At 41.6% G+C, this 12,228-nt stretch overlaps 1 protein-coding gene across 1 annotated transcript in view; it reads right to left on the reverse strand.

Moving 5' to 3' along the window:
• Positions 1 to 489: 489 nt before the first annotated feature.
• The window catches only part of LOC133623085 (netrin receptor UNC5D-like), a 163,440-nt gene continuing 151,701 nt past the window's right edge, over positions 490 to 12,228 (reverse strand). Inside the window, exons 16-18 of the mRNA XM_061986044.1 lie at positions 11,869 to 12,033; positions 9,350 to 9,528; positions 490 to 1,189 (exon numbers count right to left, since the gene is read on the reverse strand). Coding sequence (XP_061842028.1) covers positions 1,018 to 1,189; positions 9,350 to 9,528; positions 11,869 to 12,033 — 516 coding nt within the window. The 3' untranslated portion in view covers positions 490 to 1,017. The remainder of the gene's footprint in view (positions 1,190 to 9,349; positions 9,529 to 11,868; positions 12,034 to 12,228) is intronic.

Here is a 12,228-nt window from a genome sequence, read left to right on the forward strand (position 1 = left end):
CCACCATCGACTGACACAACCTCCACCATCGACTGACAAACCCTCCACCACCGACAGTCACACCCTCCGCCATGGACTGACACACCCTCCTTCATCAACTGACACCCCCCCTCCCCCCCTTCATCGATTGACACACCCTCCGCCATGGACTGACACACCCTCCGCCATCGACTGACACAACCTCCACCAACGACTGACACAACCTCCGCCATCGACTGACACAACCTCCACCATCGACTGACCTGACACAACCTCCACCATCAACTTACACAACCTCCACCATCGACTGACACAACCTCCACCATCGACTGACACACCCTCCACCATCGATTGACACAACCTCCACCATCGACTGACACAACCTCCACCATCGACTGACAACCTCCACCTTCGACTGACACAACCTCAAAACCATCAAATGACAAACCCTCCACTATCGACTGACACACCCTCCTTCAACAACTGACACCCCCCCTTCATCGACTGACAAACCCTCCTTCATCAACTGACAAACCCTCCTTCATCGACTGACACACCCTCCGCCATCGACTGACACACCCTCCGCCATCAATCGGTAGCTGGCCATGGACGTAATGGGCACCCCTGGTGTAATTGGTTGCCAGATGCAGTGATGCACTTTGTACAGTAGGAGGGAAAAGAGGGTTTACTTTACACTTTGTCCCATGCTATCTTGTTGGTGACAGAAAAGTGTTATCTTTAATTCCACAGCTGGACATCTCACCCCACCAGGCAATCACTTTGACTAGATGCTATGAATTATATTCATCTTTTGCTACATACAACAAACAGCAAGTCTAAGGTTTAAAATAAAACTAGACCTTCAGGGACAGGATTTAGGAAATTATGTTCTTTTTTTATTCACCTGACCTTAAACCAAAGCGTAACAATTATATGACAGTTTCTTCTCAGCCTGAATATTGATACCTTGACTCCACTGCATTCTAATTGGAAAATGTACATGTTCCTCCCAGGCTATCTTTCTGTATTTGGTTGAAGTTAAGTCTCATGCTCATTCTGATCCTTAGGATAACGTTTGTAATGGATATTGCCAATTTCCTCCAGGGCACTGGCAAGATAGTGGAGGTCAGCAGCGTCCTGGTGGCGAGCCTCCCAAAGGCTCAATATGACAGCCGATGGACTCCGCTGCTTTGCAAAATAACCCAGGTTTCTGTAGATGGTACACACAAAAAGTAAAGGATTAAAATGAATAATGAACAGGTATCAATTACATTAGATGCTATACGCCTTCACCATTGCTTGATTCCCCTTAGGGACGATGGACGGCTGAGTAGTGCTTAAATAGCTGCAGTAGCTCCCACTCACTCCCCTCTGTTGCAAGTTTTGTTGATTCTATGTAACTTGTTTATATGTGCTATGGCTACGAGTTTTTTTTCCCTTGGCCTCAGTCTGGAACCCCGCCCTGGAGGGGTATTCAGACTTTGACTGAATATTTTTTTAGCCACCCCTCCCAGCGTTTACCTGTGTCTCACCTTTTTTTGGAAGTTGGCAGACCTGTCAGCGATCCTGTTTCTGTCTCCCTGTAATGTTTGTCTGATCTTGAATGGGATTGTACTGAAATTCTCATTTTCCCCTCGGGGATTAATAAAGTACTTCTGATTCTGATTCTGACATGGACAGAAGTATCGTAGCATCTGGCCATTACACAAATTGGAACTTTGGAAGAAACATGCAGTTGGTGCCTGTATGCATCTGTAACGAAATTCATTCTTGAATTCCCATTAATTGTCGCTTCTCCTTTTTCACGGTTTTCAAACTGAGACTCACTGACTTTGGCTCATTTTCTGTGAAGAACATATATCAAAATACATATTTAATGACCACACACCATACACCTCCCCTACACATTTCTATTACAAATACGATGCTATAAGATGTATAACAGTGCAAAATATTGCTCATTTGTAGTGGTCTTTCTTGAACTATTTGGAAAAAAAGATATACAATTAACTAAAAACTTGTTGAAAAATAAACAAGTGATTCAATTATAAATAAAGATTTCTACACATAGAAGTAATCATCAACTTAAAGTGCCCTCTTTGGGGATTGTAATAGAGATTCATCTGGATTCATGAATTTAATTCTAAACATTCCTTCACAAAAAATAAATCTTTAACATCAATATTTATGGAACATGTCCACAAAAAATCTAGCTGTCAACACTGAATATTGCATTGTTGCATTTCTTTTCACAGTTCTTTTTGACAGACGTTTTAGTGAGGGTCAAACCATCATGGCATGGGGGAAACCCTGGGTTTATGGTAATGAATAGAATATCCTACTTGATTTGATGTTCAGTTTATGAACTTACATTCATATTTTGTTGAAGTATTATTCAATAAATATATTTATAAAGAATTTTTGAATTGTTGCTATTTTTAGAATATTAAAAAAAAATCTCACATACCCCTTAATTGGCATACCTTCAAGTACCCCCAGGGGTACGCGTACCCCCATTTGAGAACCACTGTCCTAACAGATGTTGGCAAAGTGCTGACACTTTTACTTTCATGCAATTGTTATACAGATGACCTTGAAATATGCAGATGTTTTTTGTCAACTACAAGTTCCAACAAGTTGTGGTCACTACAGGAAGTCTTGTTGATTCATCTTTCCGTCCTAGAAAAAACTGTTTTTTTTAATACATTTGGTGATGTTTATCATGTGATTGTCCTAAAGCTGAGAAGTGGCTGGAGGCGATGAGACTTGGGCCATGTGGGCTACCTTATCATACATTTCAACGGCGGCTTGCTCTGTCCCTAAACTAAAGATCGTTTTTCGACTCTGGGTGTATAAACTTAAAGGCCTACTGAAATGCAGTCTTCTTATTCAAACGGGGATAGCAGGTCCATTCTATGTGTCATACTTGATCATTTCGCGATATTGCCATATTTTTGCTGAAAGGATTTAGTAGAGAACATCGACGATAAAGATCGCAACTTTTGGTCGCTGATAAAAAAGCCTTGCCTGTACCGGAAGTAGCAGACGAGTAGCGTGACGTCACAGGTTGTGGAGCTCCTCACATCCGCACATTGTTTACAATCATGGCCACCAGCAGCGAGAGCGATTCGGACCGAGAAAGCGACGATTTGCCCATTAATTTGAGCGAGGATGAAAGATTCGTGGATGAGGAAAGTGAGAGTGAAGGACTAGAGGGCAGTGGGAGCGATTCAGATAGGTAAGATGCTGTGAGAGGCGGGTGGGACCTGATATTCAGCTGGGAATGACTAAAACAGTAAATAAACACAAGACATATATATACTCTATTAGCCACAACACAACCAGGCTTATATTTAATATGCCACAAATTAATCCCGCATAACAAACACCTCCCCCCTCCCGTCCATATAACCCGCCAATACAACTCAAACACCTGCTGTCACGTGGGGGTCGCATATTCATGCGGCATCGTTCCTCCAATGCACAACACGGACACTGCGGACAAAGACGTGAAGGTAAGAAATGATTTAATTACATAAATCATAGGCAAACAGAAAAACCAGCAAAAGAAAAGTGTGCCGAACGCACGGGAAGCTAAGACTAAACTTAGCACAGGACTCAGGAACATGAAAAACAAACCAACGTGATTGTAGCTTACCGCAAACAAAGAGCACAGGAAGAGTGAACAGAAAGGCAGGCTTAAATAGTGTCAGTGATGGAAAACAGGTGCGCGTCGGGAACACAAGCGGCAGGTGAAAATAATAAGTAACCATGGTGACGAAACAAACTCACAGGTGCACAAGCAATAACTAAAGGAGTCCAAAATCAACCAAACATAACTAAACAAAACATGATCCGACTACGGATCATGACAGAGCCCCCCCTTAAGGACAGATTCTAGATGTCCTAATAGAAAACAAAAAAAACAAGCAGGGTCAAAAGTCACGGGAGGGCGGAGGGAGGACTTAGCGGTGGGTCGCCAGGCCAAGTGTCCCCGAATCCATCGAGGCAAAGTCAAGTGGCGGCGGCGAGTGGAGCGCCGCTGCAGCAGGCGAGGCGGGCGCCCAGGGAATGGCCACATTCGTGGCCGACTGGGAGGTGGGCGCACTTGGCGAGGCGGACGACCAGGGAGCGGCTGTGCTCATTCTGTCACGTGGGGGTCGCATATTCATGCGGGATCGTTCCTCCAATGCACAACACGGACACTCCGGACAAAGACGTGAAGGTAAGAAATGATTTAATTACATAAATCATAGGCAAACAGAAAAACAAGCAAAAGAAAAGCGTGCTGAACGCACGGGAAGCTGAGACTAAACTTAGCACAGGACTCAGGAACATGAAAAACAAACCAACGTGATTGTAGCTTACCACAAACAAGGAGCACAGGACGAGTGAACAGAAAGGCAGGCTTAAATAGTGTCAGTGATGGAAAACAGGTGCGCGTCGGGAACACAAGCGGCAGGTGAAAATAATAAGTAACCATGGTGACGAAACAAACTCACAGGTGCACAAGCAATAACTAAAGGAGTCTAAAATTAACCAAACATAACTAAACAAAACATGATCCGACCACGGATCATGACACCTGCACAACACACTCAATCCCACAGCCCAAAGTACCGTTCACCTCCCCAAAGTTCATACAGCACATATATTTCCCCAAAAAGAGCCATCAATCTGTCAATCCTTTCCGTGTCCGGGCCAGGTAAGGTTCCCCGTGTTGGGGTGACATGCACATAGCGGCACGCACGTACGGGCAAACGATCAAATGTTTGGAAGCCGCAGCTGCATGTGTAGTCACGGTACCGTGTCTGCGCATCCAACTCAAAGTCCTCCTGGTAAGAGTCTCTGTTGTCCCAGTTCTCCACAGGCCAATGGTAAAGCTTGACTGTCATCTTCCGGGAATGTAAACAATGAAACACCGGCCGTGTTTGTGTTGTTGCAGTCGGGCGCAATACACCGCTTCCCACCTACAGCTTTCTTCTTTGCTGTCTCCATTGTTCATTGAACAAATTGCAAAAGATTCACCAACACAGATGTCCAGAATACTGTGGAATTTTGCGATGAAAACAGACGACTTAATAGCTGGCCACCATGCTGTCCCAAAATGTCCTCTACAATCCGTGACGTCACGTGCAGACGTCATCATCCCGAGACGTTTTCAGCAGGATATTTCGCGCAAAATTTAAAATTGTACTTTAGTAAGCTAACCCGGCCGTATTGGCATGTGTTGCAATGTTAAGATTTCATCATTGATATATAAACTATCAGACTGCGTGGTTGGTAGTAGTGGGTTTCAGTAGGCCTTTAGATGTCATGCTGCAAATTGACGATGAGGCTCCTCACTGATAGTAATGCGTTCGGTCCGAGCTTCTCTGTACAAGCTCCTGACCAAATCCACCATTGCAAAAATATAAGAGGTATGTGCAAGGAATTCTCATCAACATAGCCTTCACTTGTCTGTTTTCTCATCAACATTAAAAAAAAACTTCAGGGTTATATCTGCCGGGTGCTGGATATCTCTTTCTTCCAGAAATAAATCCACTTGTATCTATTTGTCCGTTTGTTGCTTTGGTTGTATGTCTGCCCCGTCAGCCACAACATACTTTATTAGAAGAAACTTCACTCACTCTTATAATGTATTGTTTTGAAGGAGAAGAAAGAGTCATTTATGGGACAGCTTCATCTTTTTTGAATATTTTATCTCATCTCATTTATTTATGACCCAAGGTCAGTGTTCTACAACAGCATTAATTATTTTCCTCTAATCAATGTTGACATATGAAGAAGATAACAAACAAGAGAAGATCATTCATTGTAGGTCAAAAATGTTGAGCTGCCAGAGAAATAGTTGAGAGGAGGCTGTGGTTGTGGAAGAGGGCTGAGTAGAACGACCATTTTCCGAAATCCATTCCATTTTCATTCATAAGATTCTGAATGGATTGATAACAATTTGTTTTGCACTTACACAAATGTAAAAGTCTCAACTAAGTGCGGAAGTGTAAATATGCCAGCTTAGACAAAAGTGTGGTTTTAAAGGGGAACATTATCACAATTTCAGAAGGGTTAAAACCATTAAAAATCAGTTCCCAGTGGCTTATTTTATTTTTCGATGTTTTTTTCAAAATTTTACCCATCACGCAATATCCCTAAAAAAAGCTTCAAAGTGCCTGATTTTAACCATCGTTATATACACCCGTCCATTTTCCTGTGACGTCACACAGTGATGCCAATACAAACAAACATGGCGCATAGAACAGCAAGCTATAGCGACATTAGCTCGGATTCAGACTCGGATTTCAGCGGCTTAAGCGATTCAACAGATTACGCATGTATTGAAACGGATGGTTGTAGTGTGGAGGCAGGTAGCGAAAACGAAATTGAAGAAGAAACTGAAGCTATTGAGCCATATCGGTTTGAACCGTATGCAAGCGAAACCGACGAAAACGACACGACAGCCAGCGACACGGGAGAAAGCGAGGACGAATTCGGCAATCGCCTTCTAACCAACGATTGGTATGTGTTTGTTTGGCATTAAAGGAAACTAACAACTGTGAACTAGGTTTACAGCATATGAAATACATTTGGCAACAACATGCACTTTGAGAGTGCAGACAGCCCAATTTTCATCAATTAATATATTCTGTAGACATACCCTCATCCGCGCTCTTTTCCTGAAAGCTGTTCCGTCCAGTTTTGGAGTTGATGTCAGCAGGCCAGGGAAGCTAGGGTCGATATTCTTCTCTTGATCATCTTCGGTGGCATAAGGGACGGTGTGAGCCAAGACATCCAGGGGGTTTAGCTCGCTCGTCTGCGGGAACAAACTGCCGCCATTGCTTGCCTTGCTACCGAGGACCTTTGTCCCTGAATTGCTCACACACTCCGGCAGATTCAATGGGGGTCTGGCGGCAGATTTCTTTGACTTTATCGTTGGAAATGCATCTGCTTTGAGTGTCGCAGGATATCCACACATTCTTGCCATCTCTGTCGTAGCATAGCTTTCGTCGGTAAAGTGTGCGGAACAAACGTCCAATTTCTTGCCACTTTCGCATCTTTGGGCCACTGGTGCAACTTGAATCCGTCCCTGTTCGTGTTGTTACACCCTCCGACAACACACCGACGAGGCATGATGTCTCCAAGGTACGGAAAACAGTCGAAAAAACGGAGAATAACAGAGCTGATTTGACTCTGTGTTTTAGAAAATGGCGGATTGCTTCCCGATACGACGTCATTGCTCCGAGAGCGAATACTAGAAAGGCGTTTAATTCGCCAAAATTCACCCATTTAGAGTTCGGAAATCGGTTAAAAAAATATATGGTCTTTTTTCTGCAACATCAAGGTATATATTGACGCTTACATAGGTCTGGTGATAATGTTCCCCTTTAAATTAAGAAAGGAATCGCAAATAAAAGTCCACTTGCACCACTGCAATTAGTATCTGTCACGGTTTGGTTGCGGCTTACTGCGCGGTTCGTTCTCCCGGGATGAAAACGGATGACTCCGGACAGGACTTGCAGGTAGCAACATGATTTAATCTTGAAACAAGACTCAAAGAGGTACAAAACAGAAAACAACCCGATCGCACTTGAAGCTAAGTGCTTAGCATGGGCTAGGAGGCAAGCAAAACCTAGCACTGGAATCAAGAACTAGAAAACTTACTAGCTGTGGCATGAACAAACAAATCTTACGTGACAGTAGCGTGAAACAAACAAAGAAGCCAGGACGAGTGACCGGCAAAGGCAGGCTTAAATAGTATCTCTGATGACCAACAGGTGAGCGTCCCAAACACGAGAGGCAGGTGAAAATAATAAGCAGCTATGGCAGTGGTTCGGCGGAGGTCAAGACACACCCGACTCATCGCGTAAATAAAAACTTCTCCCTATCGGCATATTACGGATACGGCAACAGCAGAAGTCAGACTGATTTGCAGGTGTGTAATTTGTTGTGAGTTTATGCACTGCGTTGGTTTTGTTCTTTAAACAAGGTGATGTTCATGCACGGTTCATTTTATGCACCAGTAAAAAAACGTGGTAACACTTTAGTATGGGGAACATATTCACCATTAATTACTTGCTTATTAACATGCAAATTAGTAACATATTGGCTCTTAACTAGTCATTATTAAGTACTTATTAATGCCTTATTCGGCATGGCCTTATTATAACCCTAACCCTCTAACCCTGGCCCTAACCCTCTAACCCTAACCAAATAACTCAAAATTAAGTCTTTGTTACTTAGAATATGTTCCCCTAGTGTCCAAAACACTCTAAATTAAGTCTTTGTTACTTAGAAAATGTACCCCATACTAAAGTGTTACCAAAAACATATAACTTTGTATTGAATTTGAAAAAAACCCCAACATATTTTTTTTCAATGCGCATATGAAAACTTGTGGTTACCTCCGACAAAGTTAAGAACCACTGAGCTATGGTAACAACTCAGAGGTGCACAAACAGGAACTCAAGGAGTCCAAAACTAACTGAAAACACACAAAACATGATCCGGACCACGGATCATGACAGTATTAAGGTAGTGTTACTTCAAGTGCCAATTAATAATAACAGTACATATCTAAGTTATTTGTCTGACACCCTTATTTTGTTAGCACAGTATGTACAGTGATTTTATTGTGAAGGCACAGAGTGTTCACTTGTTTTTTGGGGGGTTTGGGGAGAAAATGTTAGAGGATTGAAATCATTCAGAAAAATACATTCATCACACAGAAAAATGAACGCATATTAATATGTATTTTATTATCATTAATGATATTTTTTATGATCATAGCGGTGCCTCTGGTGCGTAACTGGTATTATTTATATTAGTATCACAAATCTTCTCTGGCAGACTCCAGGGACATAAAGACAGATGGAACATTTGCATAACGGGCAGCAGGTAGCATAACTACACTGTGATTTTAATTATTTATTTTGGAAAGGATTCCCATATAAGACAATAAACCAATATTATTCAAAATGCCAAGCCACTGTATTGACTTGTCATGTAGCAACAGTCCAGTAGGAGTCAGTGTTTAGCTACAGTTCTCTTACAGCCACCTTCAAAGGCTGTAGCCTTTAGTCACATCAGACCCAGTGTGGAGAGAAAATCAGATAATTTGAAATACCAAAGGAATGTAAGATAACAGACTGCCTTGAAGCATCCACTTAACAGGAGATTATAGGCTCCAAAAGTCAAGATTTTGCCAAAGAAAAATCCATTATTTGAACCTTACTGAAATAGGCTTACCTCACATGTTACAGGAAAACCAGTACATACATATATTTGGTCTACGTTTGGGTTTGCTCTACAACTTTGATCAGCAGACCAGACGCCACACATTCTCAAAAAGGGTGAAGAGTGACGGGTGGCTCACCCATCTAAGTAGAGTTTGTGGGCCAACAGTTGCCAGTCCTTTCCCTCGGCGTTGGCAGGGTCAAACGTGGCGCAAATCCTCTGGCGGATGGATGATGGGACTTTGAAGACTTTGGGACCTGTCTGGGATGTGATGGTGCAGTCTGTCTCCATCCACATTGGAACCAGCTCCTTAGGAGTCTGGGGGAACAAATTTCAAAGTTCAAGTAAAATACCCCTAATTTTGGTTTTTTTTTCTCTTGTTTTTGAACACTGACTTTTTGCAGTGCACCGTCACTTCTACATTGATCAGTCACTGTGTGCAAATTCTAATTAAGGGTTCTAATTACTTAAACTATGATATTATTTTGGAGAAAAGCCGGACTATTCCATCAAGCTCCAAAACTGCCGTGTTGACGTTCGTCTTCACGTCTGAGGAATTCATCGTCCACATGGGGATGATAAAAGCTTGTAGTTGTCCAAGGAGAAGAATGCGAGTGAAAGAGACTTGTGAGCATCACTCTCTCGAGATGCTCTTGAATAAGGATGTTTAAACTCCGGGCTGCTCCAGTGGAGCTGCTTATCTGCTGACAGAAAACTGTTCTAATTCCAGGCAGCTCCCTGGGTGCAAGTAAATGTGAAACTGCTAACTGTTTCTGCAAATATTAGTAGATACTCTTGGTACTCTCGTTTTGTTCTGTATATTGTACAGTATTTTGTATATTGTACAGGTTTGCTTATTGTTTTTATTAGATAGTAGTCTGTTTATTTCAATTCTTATTTTTTATCTTTATTACTTCTTGTGTGATTTATTTTTATTCCATATTTGTTTCCACTACCGCACCTTAAGTTGGAGTCCTTAATCTCCTTATATGCAAATATAATGACAATAAAGTCCATTCTATTCTATTCTAGACACATTCAACTTCCAGACTGCGGTAAACTTTGGAAAATAACAATAACCCATTGTCATTACTCTTTTCAGGCATGCACACACTGCAAAAACTGAAATCTAAGTAAGATGAAATATCTCAAATAAGGGTGATATTTGCTTATTTTCTGTCTGATAAGATAATTCTTCTCGCTAGGCAGATTTTATGTTAGAGTGTTTTACTTGTTTTAAGTGTTTTGGTCCTAAATGATCTCAGTAAGATATTACAGCTTGTTGCTGAGATTTGATGACCTATATTGAGTAAAACCATACTTGCCAACCTTGAGACCTCCGATTTCGGGAGGTGGTGGTGGGGGGGTGGTGGTGGGGTGGGGTGGCTTGGTGGAGGGGCGTGGTTGGGGGCGTGGCTAAGAGGGGAGGAGTATATTTACAGCTAGAATTCACCAAGTCAAGTATTTCATATATATATATATATATATATATATATATATATATATATATATATATAAAAGATTCTTGACTTTCAGTGAATTCTAGCTATAAATATATATTTCTTTTATTGTATATATATATATTTATATATATATATATATATAAAATAAATACTTGAATTTCAGTGTTCATTTATTTACACATATACTTGTTGAGTTAAGGGTTGAATTGTCCATCCGTGTTCTATTCTCTGTCACTATTTTTCTAACCATGCTGAACACCCTCTCGGATGATGCATTGCTGTGTGGCACGCACAAAAGTGCTTTCATCAAATGCACTAGATGGCAGTATTGTCCTGTTTAAGAGTGTCACAACATTGCTGTTTACGGCAGACGAACTGCTTTACGGTAGACCAAAACGTGACTGCTGTTGTTGTGTGTTGTTACCGCGCTGGGAGGACGTTAATGAAACTGCCTAACAATAAACCCACATAAGAAACCAAGAACTCGCCCTCCATCATTCTACAGTTATAATGTGATTGGGCAGGCACACCGTTTATATTGTGGGAAAGCGGACTCGGGTCCGCATGAACCTGAGTCCGCCTGAATTTCGGGAGATAATTTGTCCCGGGAGGTTTTCGGGAGAGGCGCTGAATTTCGGGAGTCTCCCGGAAAATCCGGGACGGTTGGCAAGTATGAGTAAAACATGCTTGAAACTAGAATATCAACTGTTGCAAAGCTGTGTCATCAACACTCTCAAGTATAAAACTACTTTTTTAAAGTAATATTTTCTTACTTCAAGCATGAAAAAAAAATCATGATGCCAAGCACATAACATTATGTCAAGATAATGGCACTTAATTTAAGAATATTTTTCAACATATTGAGCAAAAAGGTCTCTTTTTTTTTTCTACCAAGAAAAGTGCACTTGTTATTAGTGAGAATATACTTATTTTAAGGTATTTTTGGGTTCATTGAGGTTAGCTGATTTTACTTGTTTTGGAAAGTTTTGACAAGCCGAATTTTCTTGTTCTATTGGCAGATAATTTTGCTTAGTTCAAATAAAATACCCCTCATTTTTGTATTTTTTTTTTCTTGTTTTTGAACACTGACTTTTTGCAGTGCAGCAGATGTGAGGCTGGGGCGAGTAAACACAGAGTGAGTAAACACAGAGTGAGTAAACACAGGGTTAGTAAACACAGAGTTAGCTCCACACACCTCACCAACGACTGTGTAAACCTGCAGAATTTGATCATGCCCTTTGACCTGGCTCACGCTGATTTTGCAAGAGAGTTGGGTGCTGGCTGGGCTGAATCTCTCCAGAAAGAAGGCACAATGCAGGGGCTGCTGCTTGCTGCACCACACTTGGGAGAAGGAGAATTCCTGCAGAAGGACACCAGCAAATTATAGCGACAGTCAGTCTAAAATAATGACTAAACTCCAAAGCTCAACAGCATGCATATCAGCCACAACATAAAGTACACTAAAATGATAGACTTTTTTAATCTTGGGCCACACAATTTACCTTATAGTTATATGAACATACTATAATGCTTCAGGATTATACTGGGAGTTATA

This window comes from Nerophis lumbriciformis, linkage group LG12, assembly GCF_033978685.3.
Source record: "Nerophis lumbriciformis linkage group LG12, RoL_Nlum_v2.1, whole genome shotgun sequence".
Classification (NCBI taxonomy): Eukaryota; Metazoa; Chordata; class Actinopteri; order Syngnathiformes; family Syngnathidae; genus Nerophis; species Nerophis lumbriciformis.